At 30.5% G+C, this 20,557-nt stretch overlaps 1 protein-coding gene across 3 annotated transcripts; it reads right to left on the bottom strand.

The window, feature by feature from the left end:
* Nucleotides 1-296: 296 nt before the first annotated feature.
* On the bottom strand, nt 297-20,490 carry LOC111711930 (RYamide receptor). 3 transcript variants are annotated; one of them, XM_023486412.1, is made up of 17 exons: nt 20,452-20,490; nt 19,993-20,043; nt 18,008-18,044; nt 14,202-14,258; nt 13,264-13,314; nt 12,481-12,559; nt 11,057-11,170; nt 10,789-10,863; nt 10,002-10,079; nt 9,770-9,867; nt 9,174-9,249; nt 8,499-8,597; nt 4,309-4,419; nt 3,387-3,431; nt 2,334-2,434; nt 1,543-1,633; nt 297-1,463 (listed from the first exon to the last, which is right to left on the bottom strand). In XM_023486412.1, the coding sequence occupies exons 2-17, from the start codon at nt 19,997-19,999 to the stop codon at nt 1,293-1,295; spliced, it is 1,290 nt and encodes a 429-aa protein (XP_023342180.1). In that variant the 5' UTR covers nt 20,000-20,043; nt 20,452-20,490; the 3' UTR covers nt 297-1,292. The 3 variants fall into 3 exon arrangements, with proteins under 3 accessions (XP_023342180.1, XP_023342182.1, XP_023342181.1); XM_023486414.1 differs by having other exon boundaries at nt 10,002-10,073; XM_023486413.1 differs by lacking the exon at nt 20,452-20,490 and having other exon boundaries at nt 19,993-20,422.
* Nucleotides 20,491-20,557: the final 67 nt, after the last annotated feature.

Here is a 20,557-nt window from a genome sequence, read left to right as displayed (position 1 = left end):
TAAATTAAGATACATCAGTACCCCTTTTACAACGTAAATGTTTACAAAATTCTGTTTTGTTTACTTTTACCATCATTATAGTTGTACTATAATACATTTAACATGCAATTAGTTTCTTGTTATTCTTCGTGTTATTCTTCGCGCCCATCTTCTATTTTAATTGTGAACATGTTCTCTTTGTGTACATTGTAAAACAAAACAAAAAAAGTTCGCGGATTTAGACAAAAATTTTCGTGGATTTTCAAAATTTTTAAAAATTTGATGAAAACAAATTTTAATGGAGGCAAATTTTTTTAATTTTGTTCATTCATAAACCTTCCCTAGGGCCATGTGCGGTCTCACAAAATTTGGGTCCAATCGGTTCAACCGTATTGACAGTATTGGATACAAAGAGTAAGATAAAATTATTATTTTTTATTTATTAGAATCAATAAAATCTAAAATTTATGTAATGTTTCCATGATGATTGGTAAGGAAATTGTGATATTAAAAAATTTCAGTACAATAAAAACTACTTAATGTGTATATTTGGCATTTTTTGTTTTCATATTATATAATATATAAAATATAAGAATTCTTCAGTTCAAAAATCTAAGGGAGTTAAGCATTTAAATTGTTATAATTTATAAACTATAACTAAATTTTGTTCTAAAATATTTGTTATTTATTTATATTCTCTGAATCAATTATTTTTATTTTCTTAAAAGTGGCTCTTAATAAAAAAAGTTTCCCCACCTCGCATAGTTTAACTGTAATGCTTACCCCACCTCGCAGGAATAATAAAGAAAATAAATGTTTAAATGTCGTCGTCATATATTTCTGATATTCTCTCGGCTTAGTGTTTGTTCTGTCTGGATGATGTGAAACCGGTTCAACTTATATAGTATACCAATATTCAACTACTTTTTGTTTTTCATTAAATTTACTTTATTGGAGTTATGACAAACAGCCATTTTGATTTGAAATGTTCCACGTGGTTTCTGATTGAATCCGCTGCAGTACTCCTCAATCCTGATTGCAGTTACCGAGGAAGCGAGGAAAGCCGAGGATTTTAACTTCATTACAATGTTTGCTCCCAGAATGAAAATATAAAAAGAAAGAAAACTGGCGGAACTAAAAAGGATTTAAAAATGTAAAAATATTGTCTCATTAAAAAAGATTTTAGAGTAATTTTAACTAACCATTTATACTTTTAGAAGTGATATTTAAGTGCTTAATTTTGTTTATTTGATAAAATTTAAAATGCCAACTCATCTTCCTTTTTCCATGAAAATAAATAATTATTAATTTGATTAAGTTTGTTGTCTGAATATACGACTAAAATGTCTTGAAACTCGTGATGTTCTGGCAGAGTTGTCAGTTTGCTCCAGATCTGAGTCTGTGCGCGGAACAGTTGAGTCGTCTTCGTTACTTCGACAAAATATTCTTGAGAGTCGGACGCGGAATTCGCGCTGAAACTTTTCCTAAAACACCACAGTGAAGTTAGTTGTATGAAGAAAAATAAGAGTTTACTTAAAAATCAATTAAATGATAATAACTTACACTGAGAATTGCGTAAATGAACGGATTATAACAGGAGTTACTCATGGCCAACCAGTGAGAGATGATGTAAACAACATTTATATATTTATACCTGGAAAATACAAAAAGAAATTTAATACTGTGTTAACCAATATTAAGAGAAATGATTGTAATCTTCATTAAGTTTCCTTTAATTAGATTTTTTATTTTGAGCGGCTTCCCAAAGAGCTTTGAAGACTACAGATTAGACATTTCTTTCCACAAGCTTTCGTTTGAATGTTTCTGCTGGAATATAAAAGACAAAACGTAGCAAAGTAACAAGTTTTTAAGAAAAATTTAAATGTTCTGAGCTGAAAACTTTAGAATGGTGGATATTAGGATTAATGCTTAATCCACTCTTTTTCTTAATCTCCAGATTAAATATTGCTTGTTTTCCTCATGAATTTAATCTCCATATAAGTCAACAGATCGGGATTAAGGATATCCCATTCTAAAGTTTTCAGCTCAGGGCACATTTTCAGAAAAATACCAAATCCCAAAATGCTTGGAGATATTTCTAATTAAAAGACTCAAAGAAGACGACAATCATTTCACGTCTAGCTGCAGTTATCTCTATAAAAATTGAGGTCTGAGAAAATTTTAAAATTTTAATAAAAGTCAATTTTACCTTCAATCAAATTCCAAATATTTTTATTTACACAAATTCCTCATTCATATTTTTATATTTCTAAAGGTTTATTTGTTTAAAAAAAACTTTATTGTGGCCTAAATCAATAGAAAAATGGTTTTATCAAAGATAAAAAATGTCCAACCTATTTATAGCTGGGTAGAGAATACCAACAACATGATACAGCTGCCAGGGTAACCAACAGATAGCAAACACAACAACAACAACAACCAACATCTTGATAACCTAAACACCAACAGATAGCAAACACAACAATAACAACAACCAGTATCTTCATAACCTTAACACAAACAGAAAGGAAACACAACAACAACAACAACCAACATTTTGATAACCTAAACATCAACAGATGGTAAACACAACAGTAACAACAACCAACATCTTCATAACCATAATACAAACAGTAAGGAAACACAACAACAACAACAATCAACATCTTGGTAACCTAGACACAAACAGATAGGAAACATAACAATAACAACAACTAACATCTTGATAACCTAAACACAACAACAACCAGCATCTTAATAACCTAAACACCAAAAGATAGCAAACAAAACAACAACAACAACAACCAACACATTGAAAACCTAAAAACCAACAGATAGAAAACACAACAACTACAACAACCAACATCGTATTAACCTAAACACAACAACAACCTAAATCGTGATAACTAAAACACCAAAAGATAGCAAACATAAGAACTACAAAAACCAACATCTTATTAACCTAAACACAACATCAACCAACAACTTGATAACTAAAACACGAAAAGACGCCAAACAAGACAACAACCAAATATTGAAAACCTTAACACAAAAACAACCAAAATCTTGATAACCTAAATACCAACTGCAGATAGCAAACTCAGCAACTACAACAACCAACACATTATTAACCTACACACAACAACACCCAACATCTTGATAACTAAATCACCAAAAGATAGTAAACAAAACGACAACCTAAATAACAACACATAACAAACACATAAACAACAACAATCAACAACATAACAAAAACCCAAATACAAAAATGGAAATTAAAAAATGAATAATAATAATTAGGTATATGATTACTCAATTAAAATATATAAAAGAGGTTAAAAATTAGACACTGCATAAACTAATTTATGACGAAACCTTCAGATCACACTAATGTGTAGAAATGTTACCTTTTTCTTGTTCTTATTTATTCTGTCATCTCTTCTTATATCAGCCTAAAATTTAAAAAAAAATTAAGTTTCTTTTATATGTTATTCCTAATATTTTCTGTTTACGGCTTTCTGTTGCTTACAGATAGTTGTTTTGGTTGTAAGGGTAAAATTCCAAGCCGCAGCATTTCAAGCAGCATTAGAATCTACTTTAGTTGAGGTAAGAGTTAGAGCAGGGAATAGGAATAAGGGGAAAGGAAATAGCGCTGGTCTGGCATGAGAAAGCCAGTCGCACTGCTTTGCAGACGAGTTCGGTATTCCTTACACACACCCTTTTGGTATAGACACACTACATGACTATAGTCAAGGAAATTGTAGAACAATGTCGTCAATTATAATTAAGCTTGAATAACGAGTAGTTTATTGTAAACTTTAATCAAATTATATTCTTTGCATGACAATTTGGCATATAGTGTTGACTTAAATGTATAAATAATATATTACACGTATATTAAACTTAATGAACAAATGTACTCTCCTAGACTGTACAAATACCGAGATTCTTATGCACTGTATATAACTACAGCACACATCTTCGGTTCGGTATTCTTTACACACACTCTTTGCTACAGACACACCCCCCTGACGTTTCCGCCCCCTGAGTTAGAGCCGCAACAATCAGGAGTCTAAGCAGGTACGTTACATGTGCAATTAAAAGTACAAGTGTAAGCATGTGTTTATGCACCTTCAGTAGTTTAGTAAGATTATGAGTCCGAGCCGCATCAATCCTTAGTCCAGGTTGGATTGGTGTGGCTCGCCTTGCTACCCTCTTGCTTTAGTGATAGTAATTGGAATCCTAGCCACATCATTCCTATGTCAGATCAGGATTGATACGGCTCGTTGTTCTTAGTCGATATCGAAAGCTTTTACACGAAGTACTGACCTGTCCTGGTGTTTTATGAATCCATAGTTTATGCGCCATCTTGGAATAGCAAATAGAGCTTACAAGTATTGGGGCATAGTACTCAAGTACAGATAGTACAATGCAGTACACCTAAGAATCAAAATCAGTACATATAAATTTCATATATCAGCAATTAATACATTACACTTCAAAAGAATAATCGCCCTGATATAGAGCTGGGAACATTTTGTTCGCTAACAGCTGGTAAAATATCAAGTACAGACTCATTAAGCAGCCGTTTGCTCAACTTTCAGCTTAGTTCCCATTTTTTTCCGTTCGTCAAATAAAGTTATCGTTTGTGTTACTATTTAGATTTTTAACAGCGCTAACATTAGATATGACTAATCCTATTCCAATAAATTTATAACGGCCTTGACCGTTAACGACTGGTCAATTTGTGAGGTCATGCAAGAGTTTTGCTAGAATACATAAGACGACATAAAAATAAATTTATACAAGAGAAAAATAGTCTTTTTCCATTTCATGCATTTAACAGTAAGAACATACAAAATTTATCAGTCTGTTCTTCCATTAAAATGTTGTTTGTGAACTCGTTTTATTGGGGTTTCCCATTTATTAAAAGTAATATTTACCAACTGCTGTTCATTAAGGAAACTTTACCCAGCTCTACAGATATAAATACATCATGGTTTAATTCCTTGACAGAAAGAAACCAAAGCTTTGTTCCTAATAATAATAACCCTGAAGCATTTGGCAAGAAGGATATTTTATCAAATAAATACAGAGGATGTAAGTTCAAAACCATTATTTGTCTCAAAACCGTCGCCCATGACAAATATTGCACGCCTGTTATTATGGTTTATGTATATAAAATATAATTTTACAAAAGTAATGTCAAAAAGTAGATTTCTTTGCCCTTGACACAGAAAAAAGCTTTTTAAACGTTGAAGTTAAAAAAATCATAAAAAAATTGAGTCTTTGCCACATTAGGTTGCAAAGATAAAGGGATTCGAAAATTTTAGTTTTTAGCAATAACTGAATTTCTCTGTGCCTTCATAAGCTCACTAAGTGACAGGTCTATACCAAAAAAGTTCCTTAAAATACAAAAAGCAAAAAAAGCAATGAGATTACATTCTCTAAACTGCAATGAGATTACATTCTCTAAACTGCAATGAGATTACATTCTCTAAATTTGATTTAAGTTCAAAGTTGGTAATGTAATAGTATTTAGTATTTTCTTTTCTTTTCCTCTCCTGACCATTTTCTTGAAAGTTAAATGAAAAAGTCTTTATTCTTTTAAAAGACATGACACTGATCTGATTAAAGCCATTTTTTTAGCACCTTCTTGATGCCGTGCATTCAAACTAAGAAAATCAGGGTATTAAAGGGACTGTAAACGTATTTTCAAGTGACCCTCCATTTACAGAGTGCATGACGGATTCAAAGGGAACCCTTTGAGTCATTGATGATTATCCTTGTTTTTCGCCAAAAATGAAAGGGGGTACAAGATTACGGCGAAAAATTATCAATGGTGATTGCTACTAATCTCTAAGGAGAAAATTGTTAAAAAAGACTCATACCTAGGAACGTAGCGTCCATACAAATTCAGAAAATTTCAACTTTCGACTCGGAACGTAAAAATAATTATATTCAAAGTCTCTTCAAGGTCACACAGGCCTGCCGCTTTTAAAAATGTAAATTGGCGGAACAATCCAAACCGCAAAGGTTGGCCCGGCTTGGTATTCAAATGTACACCGGTTGTGCGTGAGGTAAATATCTCAAAATTGTAGCACGAGACTGAAAATTTCTATTGATCGATTTCAAAAAAAGGATAAAATTCTGGTTTTGGTTGGACATGAAGAAGAAGAAGAAAAGAACTATTTTATATTGAACATATTTCCTCTCCAATAGGCTTTTGATAGGTTCAATACACCTCTTCAAATCCACCATGTTCTTTATATTTAATATTTTCATTCTTTTCATCCTTTTATCCACAATTCTTTTCCTGAGATATAGTCCCTTCGCGCAGACATTTTTATCCCTTACATTTCATATTTCATATTTCAGTGACATGTTTAGATCAGAAACTCACATAATGTTAGACTAAAAAATGTGAATTAAAATGTCCATATTTAAAGATTGTTTTATTTCTATCTTTCATTTGTTATTGTAAATGACTGTATTTGATTTTGTATTTTCGTTGTTATTTTTTTAACTGAATTCTGTTGTTGGCATTTAAAATCTAAAACGTTTTTATTAATATGGTACAGTAATAACCAGAAAACTCTGGATTGGAATAGGACGTCGACTTTTAAACTTAAGTAATGACTTTAAATAGTTTAAGGACTAGAAGCAGAGCTATTGTGCAGTTTAAACAGATCCATTTCACTTGATAAGTAATTTAATAACTTTAAGTAAAGCAATTTAGTTTGTAACAACATCACATGTACTTAAGTATTGCTTAAATGTCTTCTTCCTGTATTTCTGGTTATCAAATAGAGCAAATTTTTGTTAATTGTAAATTCTGTTTACAAAGGAATTGAGTTTTTGCCACAAACTCTGATTTTCTAATTCCTATAATTTAGCAACCCGTTTTCCTAGACCTTTGATATTTCAAACTATGAATTCTGTTAGATCAAATAGTCTAAGTTTGAAATATCAAAGGTTTACACCATCAGGTTGCAAAGATATAGGGGTTAGAAAATGTAAGTTTGTTGCAAAAACTCAATTCCTTTACAGAAGTTTTATTTTAAAAATTATAATTTCTATCACTTTATGCTTTATACTAGATTTTGTATTTGTAAGAATTTAAGAACAAAAATATTTTTTTTGATAGAAGTATAAAAGTTCTTGTAAATGAAGTTTTTTTATTCAAATTTGAACGAACGAATTTTGAAGGGGATATCGTTAACGAACGGATTAAAGTAGTGCTCAGCCTGAACTTATAGGTGTACACATGCAAATTGCACATACAGAATGTCCCAATAAACATGGGAATTAAGTGACGATTTTTATATCGTCTTCGACCCATGCGGCATTTTTTCATGAACACAATTAATGCAGCATTACAGAATATAGAAAACGCCTGATCTTGAGATTTAAAAAATGTGGTCTACCATTTTGTATCTTCAAAACTGACGGAGATATTATAAAGTTGCATTTATTTAATAAATGAAAATTGTCTAGATATCTAATATCTTTGTCAATTTTTAAGACACAAGATTAAAAAAGGTCAAGACCATTTTAAGAAAAGCTCGAAAGACGTACAGTCTCGTTTTTATACTTTCTTTGCCGTGCCTTAAATATCAGAAATAAAAGACGACTTTTAAGTCGTCTCTAAATTCCTATGTTTATTGGGACACCCTGTATATTAAAGGGACTGTGAGTGTAATTTCAAGTACCCTTTATGCCAAGATGACAATGCCCGATTTACAATTGTACACTTTTAAGTTTTGTCTGATCAAGTATGAATTACAAATGCAAAGTTTTGTTTATTTTAACTGAGCTGAAAACTTTAGAATGAGATATCCTTAATTCCGATCACTTAATCTGATTATCCAATGTACACACTTTTGATTTTCATCTTAATCCTCTTTTTGGATAATTCCACTGTATAAAAGTTACTTTTGATAACAATTACAGATACAATGCTATATCGATTGGACTAATATCCGATTGAATTATAGTCAGCTGTTCACAAGCCGGCTTTTAGAGCATTTAAACAAATATAAATTAAATCATATTAATATGACATTATTAAAATACAAAGTTTAAAACTATTGTCATTTTGAACGTTATTTAAATAAACATTAATCCAAAACTTACGTTCGTTCAATCCATGTTTAGTTCAATTGATATGGCACCATCAACACCAGAAATCAAAAGAGTACATCTTAACATGACACGCTGATTGGTTAAATATTCAACTTCTTTCTTGGATATCGAATGAGTTTTATAATAATCTTGGGTTTAATAAAATCAGGAGTTAAGCATTAATCTTGATGTCCACCATTCTAAAGTTTTCAGCTCTGTTTTTTCATCTGTGGTTTCTCTGAAAAAGAGACTTGCCCATTTCTTGCTTATAAGAATCAATGGGGTAATTCACAAAAATAAATACTTTTTTGATCATATTAATGTTTCAATGGTATCGTTATGCATCGGGAATAGGAGGGTTATTTATAATTACGCTTACAGTCCCTTTAAAGAACCTGAAAAACATCTGATTGCCATGAATGAATTTCATCTTGATCCACTGTCCATTCAACAGCACAGAATGGTTTTAATCCACCATTCACTTCATCCATTACCTATATAGTATATATAGATAAAGACAAATATTCCATAGAATAAAATCTTATTTATATTTATATGTACTTTACTGCTTTTGGTGTTGGGTTTCCAATCAATATTTTTTGCGCAAAGAATTTCTTACGTTTCGAGTAAAAATTTCACGAAATTTTGATATCACTTCGCATTGATGCGCAAAAGTTATTTCGCGCAAATACTGAAGAAATTCTTGGTTTTTGCGTATTTCGTCGCTTCCTGCTCTTTTGTTATTTCGACCTAATTCGTTATTTCTAGAAAAAAATTTCAAGAAATGAAAAAATTATTTATTCAGGGTTTCTTGCACACAATAAGACAGTTTAGTACAGGCAAGGGAGATACGTAACAAACAATCAGACACCCAAACAAGAGAAATGTTTACAAAACATGTTTATAGATTAATACAAAGATGTCATCAGTAAGACTGAGATGCACCTCCAGCAGTACCTTTTTAGTGTTTTCTCAAAATCTCAAGATCTTAGCCATTATTGTTTCACATCAGAATCAGAAATGTGTATGTACAACGAAGTACATAAGCCTACATTTTATTGTACATATACCTGTTGATATTTATGTACAATACCCCAGGGAACGGCTAAAATGCATCCTAGTGCCCAGATACTTATGATTATTATCCTAAAATTATAAAATTATTAATTATTAAATCTTCAATGTAATATTTATAAAAAAATTGCGTGGAATAATACCACTCTAAAATAAACAAAAAAAGATAAATAAATTGAAAAAAAAATTGAAAAAAAAGTTAAAACTCCCAACGTGTCAAAAAATCATAAAGCAATTAACTGTAAAGTGCAGAAATAGGCAAAATTTACTTATTTGCAACAACAAGAAACCTTGTGTGAATCTTTATTTAGTCTTCTTCCATATTAATATTGGGATTTATTCTTGACGGCATTTAGTTTTCTTTTCCGAAACACTTCTTTAAAAATGGGGAAAGGTAATAAAATAAAGTGTATATATAATGATATAATTTTGTTAATATTCAGCGATACCCATGAATAAGTACGACAGCTACCCGCACGGTTGAACTATTTGCTTTATAGCAACATGAAATACACATGATACTGTTTATAAACATGATGTCTTTCTTTATCATGCAAAGTTCTACAAGTATCACTGTTAAACAAAAAATTACCAAGCTTTAGTTTTAGTTTGTCTGAGTCTGAGTGGATAAATGATTGCTTTAAATCTATCCAAGCATATTCCAAGCAGGGTCCAAACAGATACATTTACCTACAAGTACATTATATTACTTGATACAGTGATACCCACAAAGGTTGAGATCTGTTTCCTTAAATTCATGGTTCCCTGCAAACGAAAACTTTTCTTTCTTACTCAAAAAACGGAAAATGTATTTTAAAAATTACCGATAAAATCTGAATAAAAGGACAGAGTTTACAGAGTACTGCCGGTAGATTCCATCTTTGTAACAACGCAGCCTGAAACTAAAATTTAAATGTCGTCTTAGTATTTCAAAGTTTTCTAAAATAAATTTACTACGTACTTATGGAAAAATTCTTGATAATGATGAAATTCATTACGAACATATACGCACATTGTAGTTTGTTCATACTTAATTTCGTTCAATTTTTACCCATGCTCCATAGTATATACATTTAAGAGGCTGAACCGAGGCTTGTGAAGTCGACATTTAACCACAGGGTTACTCTTACTTCAGTTGTATTTCAGTTTTCAACAGCGTTATAACTATAATTGACGATCAAACTTTAATCTTCAGATTTAAAATTGCCATAATTGGCTATCGAGATCAAGCATGCAAGAGTAACGATATCTACAAAATTAAGTTCTGATTTCAGACATAACAATTGTAAAAAGCGAAATAAATGTCATCCTTCAAGGAACTTTAGTAAGGATCTTGTTATTTTTAAATGTTAAAACTAATTAAAATGTACTCCTTACATTATCAGAGATATATCAGATATAACAAAATCTCTACGTGTTGGTGCATGATCAAACATAAGCATTTTCACTCCGTTTTATACTGATTTGTTCAGTTTCAGGTCGCTGTGAAAGGCCAATTTTTTGCGAGGATAAACATCTAGCTATCAATTTATAACAAAGTGCAGGTTAAAATAATGTTTTATTTTATTTTTAAAAGTTCAAAGATTTAAAAAAAAATACTATTTCTTTTACCTGGAAAGGAATACAAAAAATTGCAAGAATAATGTCAGCCATTGCTAGATTTCCAATGTAGAGGTTTGTCACGGTCTACAAAGGTAGATGTTAAATAATCATTACTAGTTTTTCTAATAGATTTTACAGTTTTAAAAACAACTCAAATTAATAAGGGAAAGAAAATGTATTTCGTTTTCCGTTTAAATTCCAAACTAGAATTATGAAAAACTGCATTAATTATTGCAAAATTTTACAAAGAAACAAATATTTGCAGAATTGTACAAACCTGCATTCTCCTAGAGGCCATAATAATGTACACAACCAGAAGATTTCCCACGCATGCACAAACAGCTACACAACCATACAGTACACACAGTACAAGAACCATTAACTCAGGAATCTAAAAGTTTATTTTCTGAAACTGAATATGATTCATTGAACTCTAAATCGTGCACCCGTTTAGCTCAAAAAACTTATTGTACAATGTACATCAATGAAACAGTATAAATATGCGCCCATCTAGTCCTTAAGACGGCCAGTGTCCGAATTTAATGAATTTAAGCCGCGTCTCAAATCACCCAAAAACCGGTTTTAACTGAGCGTCGGCTTAAATCTTTAAAAACTTTATACAATTTCAAGTGGAACCAACCATATTTGAGCCGCGGTTTAAATTTAAGCCGCCGCTCAATAGCTTTAAATTTGGCCTCAGGCTAAGATATGTTTCTTATTCAAAGCAGAGAAACCGTATTTGGGATAAGCAGCAATATTGGAAAGCAGATGCAAATCAAAATTAAAACAATTTTCTGTATCTCTTTTGTTCATCAGTTTTTTTAAAATTCATTCTGGGCCTCAATGACATTATTTTGTGAACAATCTTTATCTATACAGTCAATACCAGAATGACCCAGAATAAACAAAGGTCTTCTTTGAGTTTTCTTGTAGTTTAAGCTCCAACTTTTTTCCTTATTAGAAGATTTATGCTGCAAATGTTCAGGGAGCTTTATATAATACTTTTTACAAATTGGAGTAATACTTTTTCTTAATAAAGTTTAGTTCATGTTAACAATACTTAATTCACCATCAAAGACATTAATTTAAAATTGGGATCTATGACTACCCTTTTCTTATCAGATATGCTGCTAACAGCATAGCTGTACAGCTGTCTAGAAATCAAATAAATAAAAAATTGCTCAAAATAAAAAAAATGGTTTGATGTTTCATCTCTTTATTGTAAACTTGTCAAGTTGTAGGGCCCTGAAAGGAGCTGGTTTTGGTTGACATTTCTTTATTATTGGTGAATTGATTGATTGATTAACGTTTATTTCTATGTGCATCCAAAGGCGAGCACCTTAAATGTAACAATTCTTTTATACGATAAAAAAAAAGAAAAAATTGTAAAAATGTCTTACTTTCAGTACATAGCTTTTGATAATAAAGTCTAGTCATTTTCTGCCTCCGCCCCCTATACCCCTTCTCTATTTCCATGAAAATCAGGGATACACTACAGTAGGATAACACCGACAGCTTGTGTATGTCCTGCACTTTTAACGTAGTTCAAATTATAGAATGTGAAGCGGCATTTCAACGAAGACAAAAAATAATTCCGGGTCTTTCAGGTTGGCAGCACATCCAGGGGAAAAGTAAATCGAACAAGTTTATGAAAATGACATTGCAATTGAAATAAAGTAAAAAATCTTTATTGATGGATACCTGATATAAGGGTAGAGTAGGATTACAGATAATAAACATATTTCTTTCTTCATGCCAGCAATAGTCATCAATTAAATTACTAAATAAATATTATTAAGAAATTAAGAACATGTTTATTGTTAAGTGATGCAAAAAGAATACATTTTCTACTACAGGGTGTCCCACGAAACATGACAGTTTTTAAATAGTTTAGAATGTCTTCTTCCATCATTTTTAAGTTGTTTAATACCAAAGACAATAACACAAATTTTATGCAGGATTCATGTTATCGTAAAATTAATTTAAAAGTAAAATATATTTGAGTAAAAGATTGTTTAAACGAAATTAACTGCATGAAGCCTTTACTATCTAATACATCTAACGGAAGACGACATTCAAAACTATTTACCAACTGTCATGTTGCGTGGAACACCCAGTACATAAAAATCAATCGGAGTTTATTTCATTTTTGTATTCATTGCTTCTGAAAGTCAATTCATTGGATTTCGGTCCGATTTGTCATCCACTGTATTAGAAAAAAGCATCAGATAAAAAATCAGTTATATGGATTCATCCAATATATTTTCTTATTTAAACAAAGCATGAACTCCATGAACTTTACGACAAAAAAATGACTTACATTGAAACTAATTAAATTGAGTCCTACCTTCAATGCTAAAATCCTAGTGCTAACTAAAAAAAGGGCTGCCTATTCACCCCAACAACCCCCCCTCCTCCCCACCTGGTGTGAAGAAAAAATCCCCTATTTTAAAATTGATTAAAGCAAGGAGAAGAGTTCTGCACCTGATCTTTAGATAATCCTTCTCATCCAATCCATAACATCTTATATACGCACTAAAAAGATAGATGTACTACACAGAGTGGCCCAATATACATAGAACATTCTTAATAGGGTGTCCCATTATACATGGAACATGCTTAAACATGCTTAACAGCGTGTTCCAATATATATAGGACATGCTTCACAGGGTGTCCCAATATACATGGAACATGCTTCAAAGGGTGTCCCAAAATACATGGAACATATTTTACAGGGTGTCCGAATATACATGGACTATGCTTAACAGCGTGTTCCAATATAAATATAGAACATGCTTAACAGCGTGTCCCCAAATATACAAAGAACATGCTTCAAAGGGTTTACCAATATACATGGAACATGCTTCAAAGGGTGTTCCTTAATACATGGAACATATTTTACAGGGTGTCCCAATATACATGGAACATATTTTACAGGATGTCCCAAAATACATGGAGCATATTTTACAGGGTGTCCGAATATACATGGACCATGCTTAACAGCGTGTTCCAATATAAATATAGAACGTGCTTAACAGCGTGTCCCAAAATACAAAGAACATGCTTCATATGTTGTCCTGCAATAAACAAAGAACTTTAGCGACAATTTTCAAATTGTTTTTGATCGTTACATCTTTTGTTTTGTGAACAAATCTAACAATTAACACAAAGATATTCCTATGAGGATTTTCAAAATTAAGGTTTTATCTTCAAACTTTTCGTAAAAATTTACAATCAATTGCAGAGTTTAATTTTATAAATAAAATTAAATCTGCAGGGTAGAAAATATTTCTGAAAGCTTTAAAGACTCAACCTTTTCTTGATACACCCTTTGCATTTTCTATCCGAAATCAAAGATGATATCCAAGCGCCCTGTACATTTCATGTTATTAAGTATGTTTTGATTATTCGAATTGATTTACCTAAGCTGAATATGCAGGCAGTAGGTTGAATTCTCAATAAGCAGAACTTCTTCTAAACTATCCAAACAAATATTGGATAAAATATTATATTATGATTCAATATAAGTTTTATCGATTTATTTCTAATTTTAAAATTATTCTTTTTCCTGAAGATATTTTTAGTTTTAAGTGCTAAGATAATTTAAGATGAAAATTATATCCACCTTTTCACAGTTAACCAAATGTCGTGTCCTTTTACAATACTCTTAATTGTACCTTTTAAAACTTTTCATCAAATTTAGTTATTTAGAAAAGTTATAAACATCGCCCCCCCCTCCACAATGGAATATCAGGGGGGGCAGCAATATTGAGTTTACACCATAAACCTCTTATTCGAGTCACATTAGAGTCAAATAAGGCTCGGTCGCTTAAGTATTTTTATTTGTGAGAAGTCTCTGAGTGATGAAGTTATGAAATCCGACGAAAATCAGGTAATTTCTCTGAAAACTCTTAAAATTGGTATTTTACAATTTTCGCGAAATTTTCGCATTATTTTTCACGAAATTTTCGCATTTTTTTTTTTAAATTATCAAAGTTAAATGCTTTTATCCTCCTCCTCAGATACTATAGAGGCAAACTGATGGATCTATATCTAGTTTACAAACTCCGCCCAAAGAGAACCGGTTTCAATATGTACGCAGAGAATACGCAACCTCAATTAACTTTCCTTGCCTTATTACCTTGCCTGCAATGTATAATATCAGTTAGTAAAGTTATATTAAAGATATTGTTTCCTTTAAATCCTGTAAACTGATGAAAATATATTACAAAGTAAACTTCTGTAAAACTTTTCTGCAACTTGTTAAAAGTATCATTTCTTGTTTTGTAGATATCATATTTTTTACTAATATTAGCCTTAGGGCGCATCGCGCCCCTTTTGTATCAACAATGTTAGAGTTTAAATGTTTCGTTTTAAGTGGTGATTTTTTGTAGACTTTCAGGTTATAAATTGGTAGATTGGGGTTATTTAAGGGTCCTAAAAAACAGACAGACAGACATCTAGACTCGCCAAATTAAATTTATAGAGTTTCATATAAACTAATGAACACACAACAAGCAGATAAAAACAACATTCTCTAAAAAAATAAGAAAATACAAGACGACATTTGATCTAGTCTTATAGATTCGAATGATAAATTATAGAATTTTAAAACAAGAAAAGAGAAAATTTATGCTTTTTTAAAATTATGAAATATAGAGTTAAGCCGTCATTAACTATATTCTAAAAGGTTTTACTAATTTAAGTAAAAAACGTAATCAAGAACACCTTTGTTAATAAAGCTTAAGAACTTGGCACAATCAAATAGATTATCAAGTAAATACAACTTAGAATTTGTACACTCTCAGTACAGCTGTATTCTTACGTCACAAGTGTCAACTTAGTTTTTGTGTCCGACAAAATTTTTAATAATAATGATATTTTTTTAATAAAGTGCAGTTACAATAAAAAATTGCAATTTTATGTGTTCTTTATTTTCTGTTTTTACACTTTTTTTAATCTTGGAAAATATGTCAACTAATTTGAGAAAATTTCGTTTTCCTTGTTATATTTGACACACGCGACGTCATGTATAATTGGTCAATTTCTCTGTTGCCACCTGTTGTACTTGATAATCTATTTGGGTACAGTGAAACCCTTAATAACGAATACATCGGAAGAATTTATCAAATGTCGTCTTGACAATTTTTCAATGAGTTGTACATTATTACGTAAATTTCATTATTTGTGAAAATAAATTAATAGCCATGAATATGCGGGAACAGTTTTAAAGAGTTCCATATAATCATTTAATTAAAAAATAAATATCTGCAACATTCCATTATCAGAAAGTGAAGAATACGACATTAGATAAATTCTTTCGTTGTATTCGTTATTAAGGGTTTCACTGTACAATAATTAAAGTTATAATGATGTAATTGTTGTAATCTATATATATAAATTTGGCTTGTCTGTTTGTTTGTTCGTCTGTTTGTCTGTCTGTTTGTATCCAATAAACTTCAAAACGGCTGAACCGATCGGGCCCAAATTTTTTGTGGGACATCTAGGGACCCAAGGGAAGGTTTATGAAAAATCAAAATTTCAAATATTTGTCTCCATCAAAATTCAATCGTCATTAAATTTTTAAAAATTTTGAAAATCCGCGAAATTTTTTGTGAAAATCCGCGAATTATTTTTTTTTGTTTTACGATGTACACAAAGAGAACATGTTCACAATTAATTTAGAAGATGGGCGCGAAGCGCCCTCTAAGGCTAGTCTCATTAAAATTGTGTTGGATATATTTTGTGTTCGTTCAATAAAAGCTGATATTTTCTGAAGTCACAAAAAGTCATAAAAGAATGAGGCTTTAAAGACGACCTAAAACTTTTGGGTATACAGCGATTTTAGTGTTGATTTTATGGTGTCTACCTTACTTACAGTCTTTTAATGGTATAGTATAGAAAATGTGACAAAGATATTAAGAACATATCTTTTAATGGTATAAGAAGATTTGACAAAGATATTGAGAACATATTTATAATGATCAGCTTTATTTCACACAAATCATGAAAAAGTTAAAATACAAAACCTTGAACGAAAAATACAATTGAAAATTGAAAGGAAGAAGGATTATTCCTCTATTATTGACAACCCCTGTAATCTGTATAAAAAGATGATGATATATTTTCTACATTGTTTTTATTTTCACTTAAAAGAAAGTAGCTATTAGAAATTATGCAGAAGTAAAATTTTTCTCTTCTATACTTTTAGATCTAATTTATCTTGAATTTGTGAGTAAACTAATATATCTTGAAGAGAGCAGATGTTATAAATACAAAAACTTGGAGGAGAGATCTGGAAAGTAATTGGTGATGTTTTTGTCGAACATGAAAGATATATATATACTACAGGCTGTCTCAAGTAAAGGGAAATTCAATGAGGGAGAGGGGGGGGACTTTTGGGCCCAACTGGGACTGGGCCTCCCCCTCATCAAGATAAAAAGCCACCCCCCCCACACCATTTTTTGACTATACGTCCTTGGCTTCTCAAGTCTCAATTTTGAGTCGATTTTCGTTTGTCGTCGTAAACCTAACCGATTGAAGGATGAAAATTAAATCGTTGTAAAATATTTAAATTTCAAGTTTTGACCGGACAATTTTTTATTTTATTCGAATTAAACAATTAATAATAACAAACTATTTGTTCATACAATTTTTGCAGATCATTTTTATGTCCAAAATACGAATCAAATACTTAGTATTTTCAAAACTTAAATGGTATTAACTTGATACGAGGTTTTTTTTAATTATGGAAATGAAACAAAACGGAACTGTTCGCCTAATGAATCATTCCCTTCTAAGGATATTCTAGTGTGTATGCATGTATACTGTATATATATGTACATTACATATGTACATATATGTATTATGTATTATGCATTTAAACATGTATATATTATATATGGATATATATTATATATTGGAGATCCCACACATGAATATTTATATATGTATACCTATATAAGATATTTATTGACGTATATCATATATTAATATTACTTAAGTCTTCTAATCCAAACATAAGATGAGTATAGTGAGTACTCAAATATTTTTTTTGGCTATTTGCACCGCTGTTTCTCGCAATTTTATTAATTCATAATATACTTTATCAACGTATCAAGGTGCAATACCAAAAAAAAATAAAAAATCATTTATTATTATTATAATTCTTATGATTATTATTATTTATCTGAAAGGTTGTTATTTTCCAATATGTTTTTGGATAAACCTGGAATTGGTCTGGTTCCCTTCTATCAGATAAATATCTAAAAACAACAGGATTATTCCATCTTCATATTCTTCATTCATTCATTATTCATCCTATATTCATCCTTTCAATACTCATCCTATCCCTTCATATTCTACCTTCATTCATTATTCATCCTATATTCATCCTATATCTTTATATTCTTCATTCATTTATTATTTATTATATATTCATCCTTTCAATAATCATCCTATTTCTTCATATTCTTCATTCATTCATTATTCATTCTATGTTCATCCTTTCAATACTCATCCTATATCTTTATATTCCTCATTCATTCATTATTTATTCTATATTCATCCTTTCAATACTCATCCTATATCTTTATATTCTTCATTCATTCATTATTTATTCTATATTCATCCTTTCAATACTCATCCTATATCTTCATATTCTTCATTCATTCATTATTCATCCTATATTCATCCTTTCAATACTCATCCTATATCTTCATATTCTTCATTCATTCATTATTAATTCTATATTCATCCTTTCAATACTCATCTTATATCTTCATATTCTTCATTCATCCATTATTCATTCTATATTCATCCTTTCAATACTCATCCTATATCTTTATATTATTCATCCTTTCATTATTCATTCTATATTCATCCTTTCAATGCTCATCATATTTCTTCATATACTTTATTCATTCATTATTCATCCTATATTCATCCTTTCAATACTCATCCTATATCTTCATATTCTTCATTCATTCATTAATCATTCTATATTCATCCTTTCAATACTCATCCTATATCTTTATATTATTCATCCTTTCATTATTCATTCTATATTCATCCTTTCAATGCTCATCCTATATCTTCATATACTTTATTCATTCATTATTCATCCTATATTCATCCTTTTAATACTCATCCTATATCTTCATATTCTTTATTCATTCATTATTCATTCTATATTCATCCTTTCAATGCTCATGCTATATCTTCATATTCTTTATTCATTCATTATCCATCCTATATTCATCCTTTTAATACTCATCCTATATCTTCATATTCTTTATTCATTCATTATTCATTCTATATTCATCCTTTCATTACTCATTCTATATCTTTATCCCAATATGATCTGTTTGAAATTTTACATATTTTATTTTTGGTATAATATTTTGACACAGATTTTATATAAAATTCTTGAGACAGGAACATCAGATAGAACTCTTAGAACTCCTGAAGTTCTTAGGTTTCAACCTATACCCCCTTTCATTTTTCCTTTACAGTCCCTTTTTTCATTTTTCACTCAATTTTTTTAATTCCTTGCTAACTCCTGCAGAATTTTATTTTGCATTCTAATTGGCATTTTAATATTTCAGATGTTTGTTTCTGTTTATAAATAATTCTTTATAACCATGTTTTCCTTGTATTATTGTATATTGTAGGGTGTAAGTACATTCAAAATGAAAAAAGAGGGGAAGGAGGATAATTTATTTTTATTATTTGGTTTGCGTCTGGTGACAATATTTGTAATATTCCCAATGGAAGAAATTAGTCTGCTTAATTACTGCTAGGTCGATATTCTATATCAAAGGGAATGCAGAGTGTACACTGTAAACGTAATTTTAAGTAAACCACCACCTAAATAATAACTTATACGAATCACAACTGTACCCTTTGAACCCGCAAATAATCACGATGACGTAGATATCTTTATTTTTCTAGCTGAAAATTTAGTGTCAGGAAACTCGAATATTAGAAGCAGGTTGCATTAAAAACTAAAAAGTTAAGAGCACTTGCGAGTTGCAGATAAGATAAATAAGAATTCAATTTTAAAATTTCTCAATGTTTGCGAATAAAATAACTAATTCTTCTATTTTCACTTTCAACCCTGATAAAGGTGTAGGGGAACCTAATGTAATAATTGGTGACTCCCACCCATTACCTTATTATCTGAACAATCTCTTTAAACTGAATTTGTTTTACCTTCCATAGTGCCCTGAATCAAAACCTTACTTCGGGGCCAGATCGGAGATTCTCACATGATAGATACGACATGAGTTATTGTACGTAAAAAAAAATTTTATTGGCCTTCAATTTTTATAAAGATATGTTCTCCTTATTGATGGACAATTCTAAGTTGGTTCGGTTTTCAAGAGCTTTAAAGTTTTTTTTTTATTTTCAAAGGCGCCGCACAAACTCTGAGAACTTATTCTAGCATTTTAAAACTATATCACTTTTAGCACATCAATTATATTATGCATTTGTAATGGTGATTATCTAATGGATTTATCTTTGCAACCTGACGTAGTAGAACTTTGATAACTATATGATTAGCTAAAGTCTTGTTTTGAAATATCTAAAGTTTACAATAGCATATTGTAAAGATTGGAAAATTAGAGTGACGATTGTTTAATTATTTTTCTTCTGATGCCGAATCTTTACTATTATGAGAAGATTTGGGTCAGCCTGTATCAAACACCCCGGTCAGCCTAGAACTAAGCCGCGGACTCCCAATATACTGGAAAAATTTTAATACCTAGAGAGATTA

The sequence above is a fragment of the Eurytemora carolleeae genome, unplaced genomic scaffold (assembly GCF_000591075.1).
Source record: "Eurytemora carolleeae unplaced genomic scaffold, Eaff_2.0 scaffold1226, whole genome shotgun sequence".
NCBI classification, from domain to species: Eukaryota; Metazoa; Arthropoda; class Copepoda; order Calanoida; family Temoridae; genus Eurytemora; species Eurytemora carolleeae.
This window is presented reverse-complemented; position numbering and strand designations above follow the sequence as displayed.